Below are 23,622 nucleotides of genomic sequence, written 5' to 3'. Positions count from 1 at the left end.
CCTCAGGAAATAGAGACGGCTCTGACCCTTCTTGTGGACAGCCTCAGTGTTCTTTGACCAGTCCAGTTTATTGTCCATTCGTATCCCCAGGTATACGTACTCAGGGGTCTGACCATCTACATCAGCAGTATAACTAAGCCCACATTTATACTGGAGCTTCTTGAATGAAAGTTTCTGGTGTTCAGCCTCAGGGGATTTATTGTACACAAGCTAAAATTTCTTAAACTCAAAGTGCATTGCAGATGCTGTGATCAAATCAAGATGTACAAAAAAGCTGGATGAACTCAGCAAGTCAGGCAGCATTCGTTGAAAGGAGCAGTCAACGTTTCAGGTCAAGACCCTTCGTCAGTCCTGCCCGACCTGCTGAGTTCATTCAGCTTTTTTGTACATCTAAAATTTCTTGTTTCTTCTTCAACTATAACTTTGTTGGTCTGAGGGGTGGATAATATTAGCACATTTGTCAGCTAAATTCTACATCCTATCCTGTGGACTATTACCACCAGCAGCCTGGAATTGTTGCATTTTGATAGGAATGTGAATGTGTACTTTCTATATGCTTGCATAACTCAAGGCAACATACATAAAATCCTAAAACAGAGGAGCAGAATAAGGATATTTGGCCCATCAAGACTATTCCACCAGTTCATCATGGCTGATCTATTTCCCTCTCAATTCCATTCTCCTGCCATTTCCCTGTAACCCTTCATACCCTGACTAAGAACCTATTAAGCTCTGCCTTAAATACACCCCATGATCTGGCGTCTATAGCCACCTATGGAAACAAATTCCACAGATTCACTACCCTCTGGCTGAAGAAATTCCTCCACATCTCCATTCCAGATGGACATCCCTCTATTCTAATGCAATGCCCTCTGGCCCGAGACTCCCCCAGTATAGAAAACATCCTATCCACATCCACATCCTTTCATCATTCGATAGCTTTCAATGAATTCTGCAAATTCTCTCTCTTGGCATCCAGCACCAACCTACTTTTCCCAATCTACCTGCATATTGAAATCCCCCATGATAGTGCCTTTTTGACATGTGTTTTCTATCTCCTAGTGTAGCTCACATCCTGGCAACTGTTCAGAGGCCTGTAGGTAACTCCCACCAGGGCTTTTTCACCCTTGAAGTTTTTTTTTAAAACATACTCAAGGATTCTACATCTTCCTAACTTATGTCACCTCTAAGGATATAATTTTTTTTACCAACAGTGCAACGCCACACCCACTGCCTACCCGCCTGTCCTTTCCATACAACTTGTACCTTTGGGTGTTAAGCTCTTTCCGCCACAACTGTTGCTCACAATGTCATACCTGCTAATCTCAAACTGCGGTACAAGATCATGTACCATATTCCATATATTGTGTGCACTCACATATAACACATTCTGTACCAAAACATATCCACCTTCTACCCTAACCAGAAACAGCAAATACTTCAATGCAAATCAAATTTCCTTAAACTTCCATTCCATTAGTGCTTCCTCTATTACCTTTCACTATTTTTACTAAAAAAAGGCTAATTATTTGATGTTTTAATTCTTTTAGCCTAAAAACCACTCACTTGCCCAGTGGAAGGGGTAGTAATCCAGGCTCAGATTTTTAAATGTTAACTGTATAGCTCCTCCAGCTATTCGATGTTTGGACACTCCTGCACGAAAAATAAGAAGAATTTACAGGTAAAATTGAGGTGCAAATTAAATAATAAAAAACAGAATTGCCAGAAAATCAGTTTAACATTTCAAATCACTGACTTTTCATCAGGTTTATAGTTACCATTTTGACTCAAAACTCAGTTCTCTTCAACAGATGCTTTGAGTTAATAAGTATTTCCAGTATTATGTTTTTATTTTACATTTCCAACAATGCAGCTTCTTGTTTTGATTTGTATCATTTGTGTTGGCATGGGTGTACGAGACACTTAGTGCTTTTAGCATTTGTAGATTTTACTTTGTCCCTCAAGAATGTAAAGTGGATTCCAGCTAATTTGGCTGATCAGTACCAGTACATTTTGGCTCAATTAGTCCCGATTAGCCGAAGTTTCATGGAAATAGTTAAAAAAGTATAAAAACGACAGACTACCATTTAAACGAGTAACAAATAATATTTTGAAATGGAATACAAAACAAATTAGAACACCATCAATACTACTACAGTACTATAAAAACTGTGCAGTACTAAAAATAAAACTGTTCCTTATAGTTATCGAGAGCAGTTCAGCAAACATTGCCATGCTCTTTTCATTAAGAAAGCAGCACAGAAACCTCATGTAGATAGTGGACTGCTTTCACACAATGCTACTGCATCCGATTTCATTCTCCAAATCTTTGTTTTCATTACAACATTCAAGATGATTGTCGATACCTTCAAATTCTTCGTAATTCCTAATTTGGTGAAGTTGTGAAATCATTTCATTTTCAATGCCGGTCGATTCTGGTATCTCCAAGCCTGAATGCTTGAAACTGCAGTGAGCAAAACAGTTCTGAATTGTCTTACTGCTTATTTCTCACCAACTATTAGTGACAGAAATCACTGCTTTTTGAACATAGGCACACACAATTGACACTCCATAAAAACTCTTCGCTCTGACCATTGTCTAGTATCTTACCGCTACACAAGTACATGCATCTGACACCAGTTAGAAACTGCTTGGCAGCAGTCTCCTGCCGCTATTAAGCTGCAGTGCTATTTTCTCTTTTTGTTTTTGTTCTCTAAGAGTAGGCTTGAATAAATGGCTACCCTGAATGACATAACACCCTCCCCAAATTATAGTTCTTGCAAGGAAAATTAGAAGTAGAATCAAAACTTGGATTCATGTAATGTCTTTCTCAATTTCAGGACAACTGGAAGCACATACCGTAAATTCCGGACTATAAGCCGCTACTTTTTTCCCACGCTTTGAACACTGCGGCAACACTGCGGCCTATACTACAGTGCGGCTAATGCATGTTTTTTTTTCATGCCGCCAAAAACATTTTGCCTCATAACAGTAGACCAATAAAATTGATGAGTAGTTCACAGAGGTCCAATGAAATTGTACGATAAATCAAGCGCACTTTCACAATTAAATTATTGTAAATCAGTCATTTGTACTCACCCTCATCAACATGGAAAACACTCGAAGAAAAGCATATGATGCAACTTTTAAGTTAAAGGCAATCAGTCTGGCGGTTGAAGAAGGAAATCGAGCTGCTGCACGTAATCTTGGCATAAATGAATCGATGTTGAGACGGTGGAGATGCCAGCGTGAAGAACTGAGTCGATGCAAAAAGACGACAAAAGCTTTCGGAGGTAATCATAGCAGATGGCCCGAACTTGAAAACTTTCTTGAAGACTGGGTTAACACACAGAGAGCAGGCGGCCGCGGTGTTTCCACCGTGCAGATCAGACTGAAGGCTAAAGCAATCGCCACCAAAATGAAAATCGAAGATTTTAGAGGTGGGCCATCGTGGTGTTTTAGATTTATGAGACGAAAAGGCCTGTCCGTCAGGGTACGCACGACTCTGTGTCAGCAGCTCCCTCCCGACCACGAGGAAAAGCTTCACTCAAACAAAGATAGCGGAGAATTCCATCGGGCCAGATGATATCATAAATATGGATGAAGTACCTTTGACGTTTAACCTGCCTCTCACTCAGACTGTTAATAAAAAAGGTGACTTGTCCATCACACTGAAAACAAGTGGCCATGAGAGAACGCATTTTACGTGTTCTGAGCATCCACTAAAGCTTCCACCGATGGTGATTTTTTAAGCGGCTGACAATGAAAGTTCAGTGAAAGCTGCCATCAAGAGTACAAACTCAATTCCAGCTGTGATTCCTGGGGGCACCACGAAGTATTTGCAGCCACTGGACATCAGCGTGAACCGGGCATTTAAAGTGGCGCTGCGCGTTGAGTGGGAGGCTTGGATGACGAGCGGCGAGAAATCCTTTACCAAAACAGGACGCATGCGAAGAGCATCTTTAACTCAAGTCTGCCAGTGGATCCTAAATGCGTGGAGCCGTGTCACAACATCCACCATCACCTGCGGGTTTCGAAAGGCTGGACTGCTGCGTGATGAAGAGGACCACGTGCGCTCAAGTGAGAGCAACAACGAAGAGACTGAAGTGAGTGACGAGATCCTGAGGTTTTATTCAATTCGGACACTGAAGAAGAGGACTTTGATGGTTTTAGTGCGCAGGAGGAAGATGAAGAAGGCGATCAATGACTTTTCCTGGTAGGCTGCAGTATATATATTTTTTTTACCAGTCGTTAGGAGATATTGGAATGTTGTTCGTGCACTGTTCAGTAAAAAAGTATACGCAACATAATTTGTGTGTTACCGATACTTATGTATATTTAAAAGTAGCTGTGTTACAGGCACTGTTCGAAAAAAAGCATTTGCAATATATATTTGTTTATGTTACCATACGGATTTAATTAAAAGTTAAAAAATCCTCACGTGTAATATCTTTCTGTGTAAATATCTCATATTACAACGTGGGACACCTGCGGCTTAAAATCCGGTGCGGCTTGTACAAGTACAAAATTGATTTTCTTTCTAAAATTAGAGCGTGCGGCTTTTAATCAGGTGCGCTCTGTAGTCCGGAATCTATGGTAATTGCTGAAACACTTTAAGTACAGTTATAGATAGAAACTAGATAATTCACACAACACAATTCCACAAATATGAGATAATCTGCTTTATCAAGGTTAGCTATATAGATATAGAAAAGTACAGCACAGAAACAGCCCTTCAGCCCATCTAGTCCATTATAAACCATTTAATCTGCCTACTCCTACTGACCTGCATCAGGACCTTAGCCCTACCATCAATTTACCTATCCAAACTTCACTGAAACATTGACATCAAGCTCACATAGACCACTTATGCTGGAGGCTTGTTTCACACACTCACAACCCTCTAAGTGAAGAAGTTTACACTGATGTTCCTCTTAAACTTTTCACCTTTCACCCTAAATCCATAACCTCTGGTTATAGTCCCACCTAACCTCAGTGGAAAAGTTTGCTTGCATCTACCCTTCATTTTGTATACCTCTATCAAATCTCCTCACAAACTTCTATATTCCAAGGAATAAACTTGTAACCTATTCAATCTTTCCTTATCAACTAAGGTCCTCCTGACCCAGCAGCATGCTCGTTAACTTTCTCTGCACTCTTTCAATCTTATTTACATCTTTCCTGTAGATAAGTGACTGGAACTTCACAATAGTCCAAATTAAGCCTCACTAATGTCTTATACAACTTCAGAAACATTCCATCTCCTGTAGTCAATGCTTTGATTTATGAAGGCCAATGTTCAAAAGCTCTCTTTATGATGCTATCTCGCTGTGAAGCCACTTTCAACAAATCGAGGACTTGTATTCCCAAATCACTTTGTTCTACCACACTTTGTGTCCTACCGTTCACTGTGTTAGACCCACCCTAGATGGTCCTACCGAAGTGCAAAACTTCACATTTGTCTGCATTAAATTCCATCTGCCATTTTTCAGCTGTTCCAGGTTACGCTGCAAGCAGAGATAGCCTTCCTCGCTGTCCACTACACCTCCATTCTTGGAGACATCCACAAATTTGCTGATCCAGTTAATCACAATATCATCCAGGATGTTAATGTTGATGACGACAACAACTGACCCGGCACCGATCCCTGCTACACTCCACTAGTCACAGGCCTCCAATCAGAGACGAAACCATCTACCTCCACTCTCTGGCTTCTCCCACAAAGCCAATGTCTAATCCAGTTTACTACCTCATCTTGACTGCTAAGTGACTAAACCCTCTTCACCAATCTCCAATGCGGGACCTTGTCAAATGCCTTGAAGTCCATGTAGACTACATCCACTGCTTTGCCTTTATCCACTTTCCTGATAACTTCCTCATGTATCTGTTCACTCAGAATACTTTCCAATAACTTTGGTGTCAAGCACACCTTTCTGTAATTCCCTGGTTTATTTTTCGAGCCTTTCCTAAACAGCGGAACAACACTGACCATCCTCCAATCCTCTGGTACCTCAACGGTCACTGAGGATAACGTAAATAACTCTGCCAGGGCCCTGGCAACTTCTACACTTACCTCCCACAAGGTCCAAGGACCCTAGGGATTTATCCAACTTAATTTGCCTCAATACAGCAAACAACTGCTCCTCTAATCTGAAAAAGGGTCCATGAAACTGATGCCACTTTGCCTCACTTTGACAGATGCTATGTCCATCTCCTGAGCAAGTACATATGCAAAATATTTATTTAAGATCTCCCCGATCTTTTTTGGTTCCACACATGGATTACCATTCTGAACTTCAAGAGTATTAATTTTGTCTCTTGCAATCCTTTTGCTCTTAACATATCTGTAGAATCCAGGAATTCTCCTGCACCTTGCCTGCTAGGGTAACCCCATGCCTTCTTTTAGCCCTCTGATTTCTTAAGTGTTTTCTTGCATTTCTTGTAGTCCATAAGTACTTTCTCATGTGTTCATATCTGCCAATACCTGCTATGCACTTCCCTTCCCCCTCTCTCTTAACCAGGGCCTCAATGGCTTTTGAAAACCAAGGTTCCTTACACCAGTTACCTTTACCTCTGACAGGCACATACAAGATTTGTCCTCTCAAGATTTCATTTTTGAAGGCCTCCCACTTACCAAGTGCACTTTTGCCAGAAAGCAGCCTGTCCCAATCCACATCTGTCAGATCCTTTCTGATACCTTCAAAATTGGCCTTTCTCCAATTCAGAATCTCAACCATCAGACCAGACCTATCTTTTTCTTTGCATATTAGTTAAGGGATTAACATCTCGGAAGTTTTGCGCAATTTAGCAGAAATAAATTATGTAGGATAGTAGAAATTTGAAATTAACACAGGAAATGTTTAAACTACTCATCCTGTTGGGAGGATCAAAGTGAGAAACATTTACATCCTTGCATTACAGTTAATGGCGGTACTGGCAGTCTAAATGTAATGTCAGCCCTGTTTTCATGGATGCTGTATTTCTAGCATATTTTGTTTCTATCTGATTTATCTGCTTTTCTCAAAGATAATGACATGTGATCTTTCTGGCACACCCAAAAGCACACAAGGCCGTTGTTTCACGTTACAGTCACAACAGAGAATTTCTTGCACTGGGGGATCTTTACACTCTGTGATGAATGCTCTGATGTAGATCTTAAATCTAAAATCAAATATTCCAGGTGAAGGCCAAGATTGTTTTTGAGGTTTTAAAGAATAGCTATAAAGGACATCAAACTATCCCTAAAACAGAATTTAAAATAGGTACATACAATTACTTCGATGTCACATTTCTTTACGCCTAACAATATTAAGCACAATAACTTTACGTGCCTTCTTCATGGGAAACCTCCTCTCCCAAGAAGCTATGTTACTGAATAGCCACCGGTCTACGTAAATTAGCTATTGTCATATATCAAGCATAAGTAGTACCTTCTTCCATTGGGAGACCATCATCACAAATATGTAAATCCAGCCGTGAGATTTGACTATGATAGGATGATTCTTTCACATCATATAATTCAAAGTACTGGCTAATGCTGTTTGAGCTGTTACTTGTATGTGCTGGAGGTGTTCTTTGCTGGTGAGTAGTAGTTGCTAGGCCACTAGTCTGTAAAAGATGACATCCACAACTTTAACTGGTGCAGGCTATTGTTCACCTGCAATAAACTGTTAATAAAATATAAATACAGTCATGCAACTACTTAATTGACTGAAAAACCATCAACTCTGAAAGTATAAAGTTTGTAAAAAAAAACACTCACATAAGTTGCCAAAGACTCGGTGTTACCCAGTGTAGGGGAATGAATGTTGCTGGATACACCCAATGCAGGCATAACTTAGCAAATGATTGATGGGGCGACACACACAAAATACTGGATGAACCGGAGGGAAACGAACGGTCGGTGATTGGAACTAAGACCCTTCACAAGACCTCTCAAATTTTCACATTGGAAGACATTCCCAGAATTTCAAGCAACAGAATTGAAAGCTAGAGGCACATATTGAAATGGAGGGGGCAGTGATTTGTGATCACATATGTACTAAAATTGGCAAAATCCAATTCATGGTACCACTCAGGGAATGGTTTCTTTAGTTAATGTAGTAAGGAGATTACCTACATTTTATACTGTAAAAGATCATTTAACCAAGCACTCTATTGATTTGAAACCATGTCTGGAATTCTGTCATCATTGTTTCAGAGACAGGATACAAAAATTAATTTGCAAATTAATTTTTAAATAAATTGCAAATTAACATTGCAAATGAAACTATACTGTTTTTTCCCCCTCTCAGGTCATTAAAAAACAATATGGGTTCACAAAAGTGCTTACACCCACCCAAAATTTTAAATATTTTTAGATTTATTAGTTGTATGTTCTGGAAAAAAATAAGTTGACTATAATTTGTGGCAAACATTGGCAAATACCTCTACAAATATAGCTGAGAATAGACGAGTGATAAAGCATAGAAATCAAAATTATTGCAATTTTATTTTTCAAGGCCATCAGCATCACAGTAAGAGTGTACTCAATATTTCGTTCCCCATCGAACTACATTCATCAGTTATGTTTCTGTACTTGCATGACAAAGTATATTCATCAAAGCAAATCACTGTTTAAAGTAGTGGCCCCCAACCACCAGGCCGAGGACCAGTACCGGGCTGCAAAGCATGTGCTACCGGGCCATGAGGAAACAATATGATTTGGCGATATGAAACGATATGAGTCAGCTGCACCTTTCCTCATTCTCTGTCACGCCCACTGTTGAACTTGAACGCATGCGAGGTCATCAGTCGTCTAAATGCAGTGATACCCTAGCGCCAGAGATCACTGGTTGGCCTTGGGTAACTGGCCGCCTCACGGGGCCGGCAAGAAGTGCCGTTGCTACTGGCCTGGATCGCAGACAGATGGGCGCTGCCTCTAAACCTGTTTAGTACACTGAATGCTCGTGGGGAACCCGGTGCTAAAATATTGGCAGACGATCTAATTCGGGCTCAGGGTTTCATAAGTAGCAGAGCAGCTACCTCGCTGCAATCTACTGAAAGTCATCCCTTGAGCCAAACTTTTGTTGGCCGATAGATCCTACTGATCTACAAGGGAGGTGGGCGCGTGCCCTGTCGCACTCCTCCTCGCTCGATCAGTCACTCTCTCCGGATTGTGGCCACCGCGGCCCCGGCATGGGGACCTCCGGTCCTTACCTTGTCCTCTCACCCCACTCACAACCAGCCATACCTGGCCAAGGCATCTGGTGGCAGGAGGCTGGAATTCAGGCCCGGAAGCTGTCTAATGAGGCAATGAAGCCCTCAGAACTGGCACCTTAAGTCCAAGCACCCTGCACTTAAAGACAAACCCGTTGAATTTTTTGAGCAGAAAAAATGTGAGCCAGCGGGACAGAAGCAAGTGCTGAGAGCCACGAAAACTAAATTGCGGAATAGACTGGACATAAGGAACCCCCTTTGAGTATCGCTGTCTCCCATCACCCATCTTGAAGGGACCGCTTCGCTGCAGGGAAACAAGCCCAGGGCTCCCACAGATTTAGTGATTTTGGTGTGTTGCAATGATTTTATATGTTCATACGAGGAAAATATGCGCTGTGTGTTTAATATCCAAACATTACTTAATATTTTATGATGCTATTGACTTATAAGTGACTTATAATTGACTTATCACTATATTCATGTGAGGAAAATATGCACTGTGTGTTTAACATTAAATTCATTAGATATGAAACATTAGATTAGAAACAAAGTTGAGAGTATTAACCACTTATAAGTGACTCATAGTTGACTTATCACCTATATTCCAGTCGTTATTAACACCTCACCCCCCGTCAGCTGGTCTGCAAGAATATTGTCAATATTAAACCAGTCCGCGATGCAAAAAAGGTTGGTGACCCTGGTTTAAAGTAGACCCCCGTATCATCTCTGCCAGTGAAAAAAATTTACATGTTTGGTCTTCTATTTGTGGTTTTAGCTGGAGATCTTCAAATTGCATGGTCATTACTTAATACAGCTGAGATTTTGATTGAATGTAACTGGACAAACAATGTGTTGTTTAATGGTGTTCCTCTGCAGTCCTTGCAAAATTTACCCTCGGTTAAGGTGATGCAGTATTACATGGTTCCTTCACTTACAATCTGGTAAGTTGCAAAATACTGCAAGGCTGATGGTTGGTTTTATTGCCTGTCGATTTCCAGCAAAAATTACCTTTCCATTTTAGGTGGATGCATAAAAATACCACTGTTATTTAGTAAATAAATACCTCATCATTGCCATAAAGTCTTCTAAATTTAAAATAACATCGAATGAATTACACTGAAAAAAATCTAACAGTTAAATGAAACATAGAAAACTTGCAAATTGATACATTTCTTAATTTTTATTACTTAGAAACAAACCACTCAGTTTTATTTGCACTAACCCCTGCCGTGTCTGGAGCCATTCTCTTCCGCTGCTTGGCAGAATTCTCCATGGCCTCACTGAGAGACTGAGCATATTCAATCATTGCTTTTAGCTGTGAGTCAGTGAGAACCCATAGCAAATCATCCAACAGGAACATGAGCTTTGAGCCCACTACATTGCAATCCTTCACCTGGGAAGAAAGCAGATGTTATTATTTTCCTACAGCTGTTCAAGAAGTAATCTTTGTAAAACTCCCCCTGTATGCTACTAATCAAAGTGGTCAAGCCCCAGATGTTTACCAATGACATTCTGACTCCCTTCTTCCATTAAGGAACTATTTCCTTATGTAGTTAACTGATAGCAACCACATCAAAACCTGTACTAATCCTTAAGATGAGAAAATCTGCAGATGCTGGAAATCCAAGCAACACAGAGAATGCTATGGGAAGGAGAGGAAGAAGTACAAAGAGGCAGGTGATGGGTGAAATCGGGAGAGAGGGAGTGGTAAAGGAAAGATCTGGGAAGCTGATGGGCAAAAGAGATTAAGGGCTGGAGAAGGGGGAAGCTGACAGGAGGGGGTAGAAGACAATGGAAGAAGAAGAGGGAGGAACATCAGAGGGGGGTGATGGACAGGTAAGGAGACAAGGTGAGAGAGGGAAATGGGAATGGGGAATGGTGAAGGACAGGGGGTGGGGCATTACTGGAGGTTCAAGCAATCGATGTTTATACCATCAAGTTGGAGGCATGGTGATGGAACACTGTTGGAGATGGTGGAAGGTATGGAGAATTATGTGCTGGACTTTGAACTAACTGGAGGACAAGAGGAACCCTGTCTCTGGTGAAGTGGTAGGAAGATGGGTGAGGGCAGATGTGCGCAAAGAGGAAGGGATGCAGAAGAGAGCAGTGTTTTTTTCTATTAATTTCTGGGATGTGGTGTCGCCAGCTAAGGCAGTATTTATTGCTCAGTATTTATTGAGAAGGTGGTGATGAGCTGCCTTCTTGAACCGCTGCAGTCCCTGAGGTGTAGACACACCCACAGTGCTGTTAGGGAGGGAATTCCATGATTTGACACAGCGACAATGAGGGAGTGGTGATATGTTTCCACATCAGGATGGTGAGTGACGTGGAGGGAGATTTCCAAGTGGTAGGTGTTCCCAGGTATCTGCTCTTCTCATCCTTCAAGATGGTAGTAGTCGTGGGTCTGGAAGGTGCTGCCCTAGGAACTTTGATGTGTTGTTGCAGTGCATCTGGTAGATAGTACACACTGCTGCAACTGTCCGTCGATGGTGGGGGGATTGGATACTTGTGGAAGGGGTACCAGTTAAGTGGGCTGCCTTGTACTGGATGGTGTCAAGCTTCTTGAGTGTTGATCGAGCTGCACTCATCCAGGCGAGTGGCAAGTATTCCATTACACTCCTGACCTGAGCCGTGTAGATGGTGGGCAGGCTTCGAGGAGTCGGGAGGTGAGTTACACGCCACAGGATTCCTAGCCTTTGACCTGCTCTGGAAGTCACCGTGTTGATATGGCTAGACCAGTTCAGTTTTCTGTCAATGGTAACCCCCAGGATGTTGACAGTAGGGGATTCAGTGACAGTGTGTGATACCACTGAATGTCAAGGGATGTAGGTTAGAGCCTCTCTTGTAGGAGATGGTCATTGCGAGGCTTGAACATTACTTGCCACTTGTCAGCCCAAGCCTGGATATTGTCCAGATCCCTCTGCACTTGGGTATAAACTGCTTCACTATCTGAGGAGTCAAAAATGGTGCAGAACAGTGTGCAGTCATCTGCGAACATGCCCACTTCTGACCTTATGAAGAAAGCAAGGTCAGTAAGCAGCTGAAGATGGTTGGCCCTAGGACACTCCCCTGAGGAACTCCTGCAGTGATGTCCTGAGGATGAGACGATTGACCTCCAACCACCACAACCACCTTCCTTTGTGTCAGGTATGATTCCAACCAGCAGAGGGTTTCCCCTCCAATTCTTATTGACTCCATTATAGCTAGGGCACATTGATGCCATTCTCAGTCAAATGCTGCCTTGATATCAAGGGTAATCACTCTCACCTCACCTCTTTGCTTAGCTTTTTGGTCCATGTTTGGATCAAGGAGGTGATGAGGTCAGCAGCTGAGTGGCCTTGACGGACCCCAAACTGGGCATCCGTAAGCAGATTATTGCCCAGTAGCTGCTGTATGCTGCACTGTTGATGACCCCTTCCATTACTGTGCTGATGATTGGGAGTAGGTGGTAAGTGGCTGGGTTGGAGTTTTTCCTCACATTGCAGGATAGATGCTGGTGGAAAAAGGAAAGCCACTTTCTCTGAAAGAGGAGGACATCTCATTAGTTCTGGAATGAAAAGTCTCATCCTGAGAGCAGACGCGGTACAGGCAGAGGAACTGAGAGAAGAGGATAGCATTTTTACAAGTGACAGGGTGAGAAGAGGTATAGTCCAGATAGCTGTGAGTATCAGTGGGTTTGTAAAAGCTGTCAGTAGATAAACTGTCTGTCTCCAGAGATAGGAACAGGGAGATCGAGAAAGGGGAGACAGGTGTTGGAAACGGACCAGGTAAATTTGAGGGCAGGGTGGAAGTTGGAGACAAAGTTGATGAAGTCGATGAGCCCAGCGTTGGCGCAGGAATCAGCACCAATGTAGTCATCAATGTAGCACTGGAAAAGTTGGAGAGTGACATTGGTGTAGGCTTGGAACATGGGATATTCCACATAACCAACAAAAAGTCAGGCACAGCTGGGTCCCATGTGAAAGGCCATGGTTACACCTTTCGTTTGACTGAAGTGTGAGGAGCCAAAGGAGAAATTATTGAGAGTGAGGGCCTGTTCCACCAAATGGAGGAGAGTGGAGGTAGAGAGAAACTGGTTGGTCTTTTGTCAAGAAAAAAGTGGAGAGCTGTAAGTCCCTCCTGATAGAGGATGGAGGTGTATAGGGACTGGACAACCATAATGAAAATGAGATGATCGGGGCAGCAAACTTGAAATCTTTGTAAAGATCAATACTGTGTGAAGTGTCACAGATGTAGGTAGGAAGGGACTGGACCAGGGTGGATAAAACAGAGTTGAGTTATGCAGATATGAGCTTGGTGGGGCAGGAACAAGCTGAAACGAAAAGTCTACCTGGACAGACAGGTTTGTGGATCTTGGGTAGGAAGTAGGAATTGAAGGTGCGGAGTAAGGGAAATGAGTTTGCTGACAGTGGATGGGGGATCCCCAGAGATAATAAAGTCAGTGATGGTGCGGGTGACAAAGCCCTGGTGCTCCTTAGTGGGATCCTGTTCAAGGGGTAAGAAAGATGAGGTGTCTAACAGTTGTCACCTGGCCTCAGAAAGGTTGAGGTCAGTCCACTTGACTACTACAGAATTCACCCCCCCCCCCCTTATCTGCGGGTTTGATGGTGAGGTTTGGATTAATGCAGAGAGTAGAGCAGTGCTTCTGGAGGGAGTGAGGTTAGAATTGGAGAGGAGTGGGAAAGTCAAGACGGTTGATGTCTTATTGGCTGTTATTAATGAAAAGATCCATGGTAGACAGAAGACCAGAGCAGTGTGTCCTGGAAGAGGAGGAGGGTTGAAGATAGGAAAATGGGTCATCGGTGCATGTAAGCACGAAAATGGAGGCGGCAGGAGAGCTCAGCATCATTGTGGGCACAGAAAGCATTGAGTTGTGGGCACAGGGGTACAAAGGTGAGGAAAGAACGTTTCTGCCTCAGGGAGGAGAAGGTGAGAAGGAACAGGGAAGACCCAGCATAGCTGACAGCTGGGATCAGAGAGGGAAAAGAGGATCTGTAGTGTCTCAGGAAAGGGGAGGGTTGTGGTTTTCAGGGAAGGTGGAGTAGAAGATAGATGGAGTCTCCAAGGACCCAAGAGCTGACAGTGGGAACTAAGAGACACAGGATTATGCACGAACCATTGTTATGCTCTGAAACTCCAAAACATAAAACTAATTGCAACAAAAATATGGAAGACCAGGAGGTGTCTTAGTTTCATTTTCACTTTTAGGAGGTGCATACATATGATTTGATGGGATGATAATGTATACCATTCACGTACCTTTACATATAATCCATAATAAATTAATCAAATGAACAAGAATGCTTAAACATTATTCAAATATCACTGAAATATTAAATACACAATTGCTATCATCCTTCAAACCTGCACAAGGCGCATAAGTCCATCTCATCATCTCTCAGGTCTCCACAAAGTGCATAAGTGCATCACCTCACTATCAACCAAACTCCATCCCATCTATGGTTAAGTCTTCAGTTCCTTCACTGGCCTCCTTCAGTAACCTAAGAAACTACTAAAATGACTGGAAGTATCACCGAGCAACATCTCCTTCAAGAGTTAAGTAGATGTGCATTTTTGTTGTGCTTTTTGGGAATGTTTTAATATTTAATTGACATCTCTTAACATAATAAAACAGTAAAAGGTATTCTCACGTTAACGCAATCCATAGCAATAATGACCATGAAGCACCATGCTCAAGTGATTGTTTTGCCAAAAGGAACTTGAAGCACAGGCTTTGGGAACACTTAAAGCAGTGCTAAAGCACTTTGTTTTGGTCTGTTTATCACCAGACAATTCAATGAATGAAGGATATGACAGTGAAAACTGGTAAGTACATACCCTTCTCTTAAGTACAAGTCTGATTTTTGATTGATTGGTGATGAGTCTTAGCGGTGTGCTGATAATGCTCTGATCACCTGGGATGGCATCAGCTTCAATACGAAGTGTTTGCCAATTTATTTCCTTAAAAGTCAAAACCTGTGTAAACATGGCAGAATTCAAATTAGAATATTCTAATTCTAAAAAGTACTGAGTCACTAAAATTACACATAACCCTTGTCCTCCACTGATTTGCTATCCACAGATTGGCATACTCATAGGACAGGACCCAAATCTTTTCAAAAGCTTCGAGTTGCAGTAAAAAGCATTGAAAAGTCTCTCCCTCCCCAAAAAAACAGATCGCAAACAGATGTAAAATTCTATTTTTTGATGAATATCCATTGACAATTAAAGATGGGTACATAATCAGTTCACAAATACCTGCATGGTGCAGCTTCTTTGAAATTGCAGTTTCAATAGAGAATAGTCCTTGTGTACACAGCTGTACTGCCTAATTTCAAAACTAATTTCTTGCAGCTATCAAAACATTCAACTCATTTGTTTTGGGAGGTGTATTGAGTCCATAGGAGATAATCTTAGTGGTATTCAGAAGGGGCTCCTGAGACCATTCTAGTATTCCTAGATCCATGCCCTTACTTCACAAAACAACTGTGCTTTTTCTCGCCAGAGCTACCATGAGCAAAACAATTCATGTACAACATTTAAATAAAATTATCCCAATAGAAAAGTTATTGAAACAGAAAGCAGGCACTAGCTTTTAACTCAACATTGCTCTAAAAAGACACTTTGAATATTAACAATTTATTTTAACAACTCATGATCACTGTATCTCAAACTTGGGAAACCAATTTTGATGCTGAATATACAATGATTCAGTTTTGTTGAAAAATCTCACTATTTCCATTGTAGTCTAATTCAGAAACTTTCCCTGCTAACATGCTGCAAACATAAAAGATTTTTTTTCAGATTGCCTTTTTTAGAATGCAGAAGTGAAATGGGGTTATTACCAAAAATGTGGTTTCATACAAACACCACCAGAAAAAGGTGGAACATAAACAGGGCCAGTCAAGAAATGCTAAACAATCTGCCCATACATTCATCACTGTTATCAACTTCTCTCAGCTATCTGTGTGAAGTCTTAATGAAATTAGAGGAATTGATTTTATCTTTTTAACAAAGTTACACATGAACTTCCTTCTAAGAATTCACTCTGAAGCAGACTAGGAAACCTCATTAACCCAAAGCTGTTACTGTACCTCTGTAAGCAACATGGTTAAATTGCTAGGAATGCTGGTGCAAAGAAGATGTGCACACTGAATTCACAACATTTTCCCAATGTTACAATTGGGGACAACAGCTAAATGCTGCTCTGGTTTTTTAAGACAATTTTCTTTCCTCATTTCTGCTCATGTGACTGAATAAGTCCAGCATGTCAACCTTGTGACCAAACAGCAAGCAGCCTGCTGATAAGCCTCCTGTGATGAACTGAGCTGTGACTCAGAAAATAGTTTTCACACCACTGGCAAATGAAGTTTACAGTTGATATGATGGAGTGGGTGGTAGATATACAGTTGTTTATCTCACAGCATTGGAGGAAAGAGGTGAGAGACCACATTGTTAGTTGAAAGGTTTGACAGGGTTAATTGACTATCAACTGATTTGAAGCTGGTTATCATGAAAAACAAGTACCCACTCCTACCCAAACCTTAAACATTGTTCCCAGTGCTATGAGAAAGGATATTTATTGGCCAAGGTAATTAGGTTTTAAGTCCAGAGTCCGCTTCACCCATCAGAACATGACCCTGCATATAGATAGGGTGTCCTATACCATAAAATTACCACGTGGACAAAGTAAAAACACACACACCAGTAAAAAAAATGGTGTGCATTCTACCATCTCAATTTGAAAAGCAGGACAGCATTTCTACAACTGGATCTGCGTGCATAATCATTGAACTGCCTCAGTGGAAGATATGGGATTTAATTTATCATAATCAGCTCATTCAGCATCATGGGCCAGTTCAAACCATTTCAACTACCCGTGAGTGTGAAGTTAGCAGCTGGAAAAAGTATTGAATCCTTACCTCCCCTCGTTCTGGATCTGTAATCCTTGTGAATCGTAAATCACTCTGTTGCCACTTGGGATTTACACTATAACCTTGCAGCTGCCATAGCTCAAACGAAGTGCTGAATGCTTTTGCTTCAATTTTAACAACAATAGAATTTACTACAATGGACATTCCCTCTACAACCTTTTCAGCAAAGCCATATTCACTGTAGAAACAAACAAAACAATATTTTGCTACCATGAAATTGAATGCCTCTATTTAAAAAAAACAATGAATTCTAATTGATTAAATCTAATTATAAGCATGAGAAACTCTGTAGATGCTGGAAACATAGTAACACATACAAAATGCTGGAGGAACTCAGCAGGTCAGGCAGCACCCATAGAAATGAATAAATAGTCAATGGTTCGGGCTGAGACCCTACTGAAGGACTGAGAAGGGGGAAGATGCCAGAATAAAATGAGGGGGGAGGGGGAGGTGGAAGGTGGCAGATGAAGCCAGGTGTGTGGAAAAGGTCAAGGACTGGAGAAGAAGGAATCTGATAGGAGAGCACAGAGCACAGAAAGGGATGCAGCCGGCGACCTGGGGCAAATAATAGGCAAATGAGAAAAGGTAAAAGCTTAGAGGAAGTGGGGGGATTTGTTTACCCAAAGGAGAAATCAATCTTCATGCTATCAGGTTGGAGGCTACCCAGATGGAATATAAGGTATTACTCCTCCACCCTGAGGGTGGCCTCTCATCATGGCCCAAGAGGCAGCCACAAACCGACACATTGAAACAGGAGTGGAAATTGGAATTAAAATGTTTTGCCTATGCAAAATCCCACTTGTGGCAGATGGAGCGGAAGCGGTTGATGAAGCAGTCTTCCAATTTATGACGGGTCTCACCAATGTAGAGGTGGACACATTGGGAGCAGCAGACACAATAGACAATCCCAGAAGATTCGCTGGTGAAGTGTTGCCTCACCTGGAAGGGCTGCCTGAGGAGGTGAGAGGGGAGGTGTATGGCAGGCATAGCACTTAGGTTGCTTGCAAGGATAAGTGCCGGAAGGGATGAATGGACAAGGGAATCGTGGAGGGAGTGATCCCTGTGGAAAGCAGGAAGGAGGAGGAGATAAAGGTATGCTTAGTGGTAGGATCCCGTTGGAAATGGCAGAAGTTGCGGAGGATAATGTGTTAGATACGGAGGGCCGTTGGGTAGGAGGTAAGGACAAGGGGAACACTATCTGATGTCCTGGAACGGAAAGTTGCATCCTGGGAATAGATGCCGATGAAGTGAAGAAGCTGAGTAAAGGGAATAGTATTTTTAATAGCAGATAGGGTGGGAAGAGTTATTGTTGAGATAACCACGGGAATCGGATTTATAAAAGATGTTGGTTGACAGATGGAGACAGAGAGGAAGGTGTTAGAGACGGACCACGTGAATTTAAGGGCAGGGTGGAAGTTAGAGGCAATTTATTTATAATCAAATAATACATTGGAACTTGACTACAAGAAAAACACTTCATGTTCACTAAGTTCAGTTAAAGAGGAACTTACGAATTTCTTAGCACTGTGGAAAATAGTTAAAATTCCATCAAATCATCGTGAACTTTACAAAAGAAATTCAAAATCTCTTACCACCATTAATTGCCTCACAACACATGAGAGCACCTTGAACAGTTGCAATCCTTGTGGCCCAAGTCCTTCCGCACCCTCAGAATTTTTCCAATAATTTGCCCACTGAAATCTCTCAAATGATGGTATTCATCACCAGTATCAGAGCTATGCTATTTCCTCCCTTGTTGGTTTTATCAACTTTTACATCATTTTACCCAGGTATAGCCATGTATTTATTTTTAAAGATAATAAAACCCTATGAGGGATCCTATTTATGCTTAGGACATCTTTACTCCTCTTCCAACGTGCTTCCTCCTTGTACTCGATTTCCATGAGGACAATGGAAAGGACTCATTCAGAACTTCACTCTTCTTCATGAGGACCAACACTTCTCTTTCTCTTTCATTTCAAATATTTATCAAATACCTTAGCATTTTTGCCTCGTTTTACCTGTCAAAATTTTCTGTGCACATTTGTGGTTATCCTAATTTATTTTTTATTTTCTTTATGGTGCTTCAGGAAATACAAAACAAAGGTTGATAGCGACAGAAAATGATACATGGGATAGGGAGAAATGGTGTGCCCCTAATTACAAAAAGAAATAGCTGATTTAACAGAATTTGCTGAAACCAGTATGAACTCAGGCTTGCACCATGCCTAACTGAAAGGCAAGTGCTCAAGTTAACATTGGGCTTCATTCCTTCAGCTACTTTAAAACGTGTACAAAACAGGTTGTCACTATATAAAAAGTAACTATGATCAGTACCAATTTCTTATTCCAAACAAATGCAATTTCAAAATGTTACTTAAATGAGCAGGTGCACACATGTTGCACTGCAAGATATGTTGAAATAATATCCCTGCCTCAGTCTCCCTCCTAAAGTTTGGCAACTGCACATAAACCTGAACGATTGAGAAGTAAACTTAATACTTTTAAGTACTGCATTTGTTAAGCTGGATGAGACAGAATGAGTCCATGTTTCAAAATGTGGGAGTAGGAGATGCTTGAAAGGTGTGCCAGTTAAAAAATGATGAATGGGCTGAGCAGTTGAACAACTTCCCTCTCAATGCAAGAACATGTGCACATGCACTTTGAAATGTGTTGGATTTCATGACCAAGTAAGTGGCAAACCCAATATTACATTTCCCTTTTTCTCTTGCCATTAATTACAATTAAGCATCCATGTCACTCTCTCAGGTACACACCTTTACTGGAGAAATATATAGCAAATATACTTCTTACACATCATTACATGCTTGCTTAGTGACAACTCACAAATAATATAGAGAAAAAATTATTCCATTGACTGGGACTACTTCAATTATGTTCATTTTTTCCCTCATTAACTAACTTATCACAAGTGACACAAGCATATGGATAGTTTCAAGAAAATTTCCAACAACAGTTAGTTACCATTCAAATGGTAAAAATAAAACTTTGTACAATTTAACTGCTTAGGTCCATGTTATTCTTGCTTTTGATGAAGTTCATCAACACATTTAAACACGCATAAATATTCAAACAAATTCTGAAACTGTTTAATTCCAAGCCATATAATCATCGTGCCATTTGAATGAAGGTTATTTTCCCTTTGATTATGTGATTTCTTCCTTAATTTATGTGACTTCTGATTCACAAATTATGAACTAAATCAAGATGAGGTACTATTAGAATAATTGCAGGTTGCAGAACCTTACTGTAACATTGAAGCCTTAAGTTAGCTAGGTGATTACTTCAAATGATTATCTCATGAAAATTGGATGCTATAACTATTAGGTCATTAAAAAGGAAATAGCATGGATACTTAAAAAAAAGACCATCTCAGTAAAATCCAGAGTCTGATTTAGAACTCTATTTTCTATCATGGAAGAACACAGTCAAAGAATAATGATATTAACATTAATCAATCATATTGAACATGCTAATACTAGTAATTCTTCAGAAATGGAAAACAATCTTAGCTATTCCACACTTCAATATATATAGGCAATGTATGCCTATAGCACAGAAAGAGGATCTTTGGTCCACTACATGTACATCAACCTTCAAGGACCTTTCACCTCTTACCAGTTTACAGCAGCAGGAGTGGACTCTACTTTGGTGATTCAAGTGCTCATCCAAATAATTCTGAAATTCTGCAGGAGCGTTGACCTCACTTTCTCAGGCAGTGCATCCCAGAGCGCAAACACACTCAAGGTTAAAAAAATTCTTCAGATCTCTTCTCAGCCTCTAAATCCTACTTTCAACCCAAGGCCTTTAGCCTTAAACAACTCTGTTATGGGGAAAAATTTCATTCTTTACACTATCAACCTGTCAAGCAACATGCTGGTGGGTCACCTCTGACACCTTTTCCAGTGCAATTAAATCCATCTAGTATTCCAGCTATGTCCTGAAGTTTCATATAAGTTGCATCAAGAAACCCTGACTCTTATACCTAATGCTTATCTCCATTAGCCAGGAAATAGAGAATATGGAAGGTTCTAGTGAAAATATATAAAATTTTAATTAGGATACAGTTGGAATTTTGTGTTAACTAATGAAGTCAACATCCCTGTGTCTACATTTCCTGAACTGTGCTGCCACCTTCGGGGACCACTGGCCTTAAGGGGCAGGAACAATAAGGAGTAATCAAAACCATTATCACTTCATTAATTTACATAAATAAACTGCATTACTTATGCAACGTTGACAGAATAACTGGGGTACAAGACCAGAGCCAACTTAGTAATATTTACACCAGTGTCAATGTCACAAATAAAAAGTTGTTTGTTATTTCTTTTTATCAAGTCAGGTAGTTACTTCTCAGCACCAACTACATGTATGGATGCAGTGAGATGCAATGACACACAGCAGCTATGAAACAGGATCAATCAGAATGCCTTAAAAATTTCAAATCAAATCTACTGCAGTTTGAAATTAAATGTTGCCAACACCCCTTTCCTGAACATCCAAGGATACAGCAGTATACCAAAAGGACAGGCAAGTAGGCAGAGATGATGGGGTGGCTCCATTGGTAAAAAAAAGAAATCAAATCATTAGAAAGGGGTAACATAGGATTAGAAGGTGTTGAATCATTTTTGGTGGAGCCAAGGAACTGCAAATGTAAAAAGACCTTAATGGGTGATATATACAGACCTCCAAACAGGAGTTAAGATGTGGTCGACAAATTAAAACAGGAGATAAAATACCATGTCAAAGAGGGCAAGGTTACAATAGTCAAGGAGAATTTAAATACAGACAGACAGACATACTTTATTGATCCTGAGGGAAACTGGGTTTCGTTATAGTCGCACCAACCAAGAATAGTGTAGAAATATAGCAATATAAAACCATAAATAATTATATAATAAGTTAATTATTCCAAATGGAAATAAGTCCAAGACACCAGCCTATTGGCTCAGGGTGTCTGACACTCCGAGGGACGGAGGAGTTGTAAAGTTTGATGGCCACAGACAGGAATAACTTCCTATGATGCTCAGTGTTGCATCTCGGTGGAATGAGTCTCTGGCTGAATGAGCTCCTGTGCCTAACCAGTACATTATGGAGTGGATGGGAGACATTGTCCAAGATGGCATGCAACTTGGACAATGGGACAATTTCAGACACCACCGTCAGAGAGTCCAGTTCCACCCCCACAACATCGCTGGCCTTACGAATCAGTTTGTTGATTCTGTTGGTGTCTGCTACCCTCAGCCTGCTGCCTCAGCACACAACAGCAAACATGATAGCACTGGCCACCACAGCCTCGTAGAACATCCTCAGCATCGTCCGGCAGATGTTAAAGGACCTCAGTCTCCTCAGGAAGTAGAGTTGGCTCTAACCCTTCTTGTAGACAGCCTCAGTGTTCTTTGACCAGTCCAGTTTTTTGTCAGTTCGTATCCCCAGGTATTTGTAATCTTCCACCATGTCCACACCCCTTGGATGGAAACAGGGGTCACTAGTGCCTTAGCCTTCCTCAGGTCCACCACCAGCTCCTTAGTCTTTTTCACGTTAAGCTGCAGATGATACTGCTCACACCATGTGACAAAGTTTCCCACCATAGCCCTTCATCTCCCTTGCTGATGTATCCAACTATGGCAGAGTCATCAGAAAACTTCTGAAGATGGCAAGACTCTGCACAAGTCTTAAATATCAAAAATATGCAGGAGATTGGAAAAGTCAGACTGATGCTGGTTCAAAAGAGGGAGAATTTCTAGAATGCCTATGAGATGGCTTTTTGGAACAGCTAATGGTTGAGCCCACTAAGGAATTGGGTATTGCACTATGAACTATAATCGAGTAAAGTGCTTAAGATAAAGGAACCTTCAGGGGCTAGTGATCATAATATGATCAAATACACTCTGCAATTTGAGAAGGAGAAAGTAAAGTCAGATGTATCAGTATTAAAGTGCAGTAAAGGGAATTACAGAGGCATGAAAGGGGAGCTGGCCAAAATTGATTGGAAAGGAACACCAGTAAGGGTGACGGCAGAGCAGCAATGGCTGGAGCTTCTGGGAGCAATTCAGAAGGCACAGGATATGTACATCCAAAAGAGGAAGAAGTATTCCAAAGACAGGATTAACAAGAAAAGCCAAAGCCAACACAGGAGAGCCAAAGTGAGAGCACATAATTGAGTAAAAATTAGTGAGAAGTTAAGAGGACTGGAAAGCTTTTAAAAACCAACAGAAGGCAACTAAAAAAAGTCATAGAGGAAAAGATGGAATACAAAGGTAAGCTAGCCAATAACAAAGATGATACCAAAAGTTTCTTCAGATATATAACATGAAAAAAAAGAGGCAAGAGCACATATCAAACTGCTAGAAAATGAAGACGGATAGGTAGTAATGGGGGACAAGGAAATGGTGGATGAACTGAGTAAGTATTTTGCATGAATATTCACCGTGGAAGACAAGTCGCATGCTGGAAGTTCGAGTGTGTC

The 23,622-nt window shown here is 41.1% G+C and overlaps 1 protein-coding gene across 2 annotated transcripts in view; it reads right to left on the bottom strand.

The window, feature by feature from the left end:
• LOC132381222 (bridge-like lipid transfer protein family member 3A) overlaps nucleotides 1-23,622 on the bottom strand; it is a 147,021-nt gene that overhangs the window by 67,496 nt on the left and 55,903 nt on the right. For both annotated transcript variants that reach the window (XM_059950556.1, XM_059950555.1), the window contains exons 5-9: nucleotides 17,121-17,310; nucleotides 15,037-15,174; nucleotides 10,421-10,591; nucleotides 7,431-7,608; nucleotides 1,567-1,653 (exon numbers count right to left, since the gene is read on the bottom strand). In XM_059950556.1, the coding sequence (XP_059806539.1) occupies nucleotides 1,567-1,653; nucleotides 7,431-7,608; nucleotides 10,421-10,591; nucleotides 15,037-15,174; nucleotides 17,121-17,310 (764 nt within the window). The remainder of the gene's footprint in view (nucleotides 1-1,566; nucleotides 1,654-7,430; nucleotides 7,609-10,420; nucleotides 10,592-15,036; nucleotides 15,175-17,120; nucleotides 17,311-23,622) is intronic.

Source organism: Hypanus sabinus, chromosome 25 (assembly GCF_030144855.1).
Source record: "Hypanus sabinus isolate sHypSab1 chromosome 25, sHypSab1.hap1, whole genome shotgun sequence".
Taxonomy (NCBI): domain Eukaryota; kingdom Metazoa; phylum Chordata; class Chondrichthyes; order Myliobatiformes; family Dasyatidae; genus Hypanus; species Hypanus sabinus.
The sequence above is the reverse complement of the archived record's forward strand: the minus strand, read 5'-3'. Positions and strand labels throughout refer to the sequence as shown.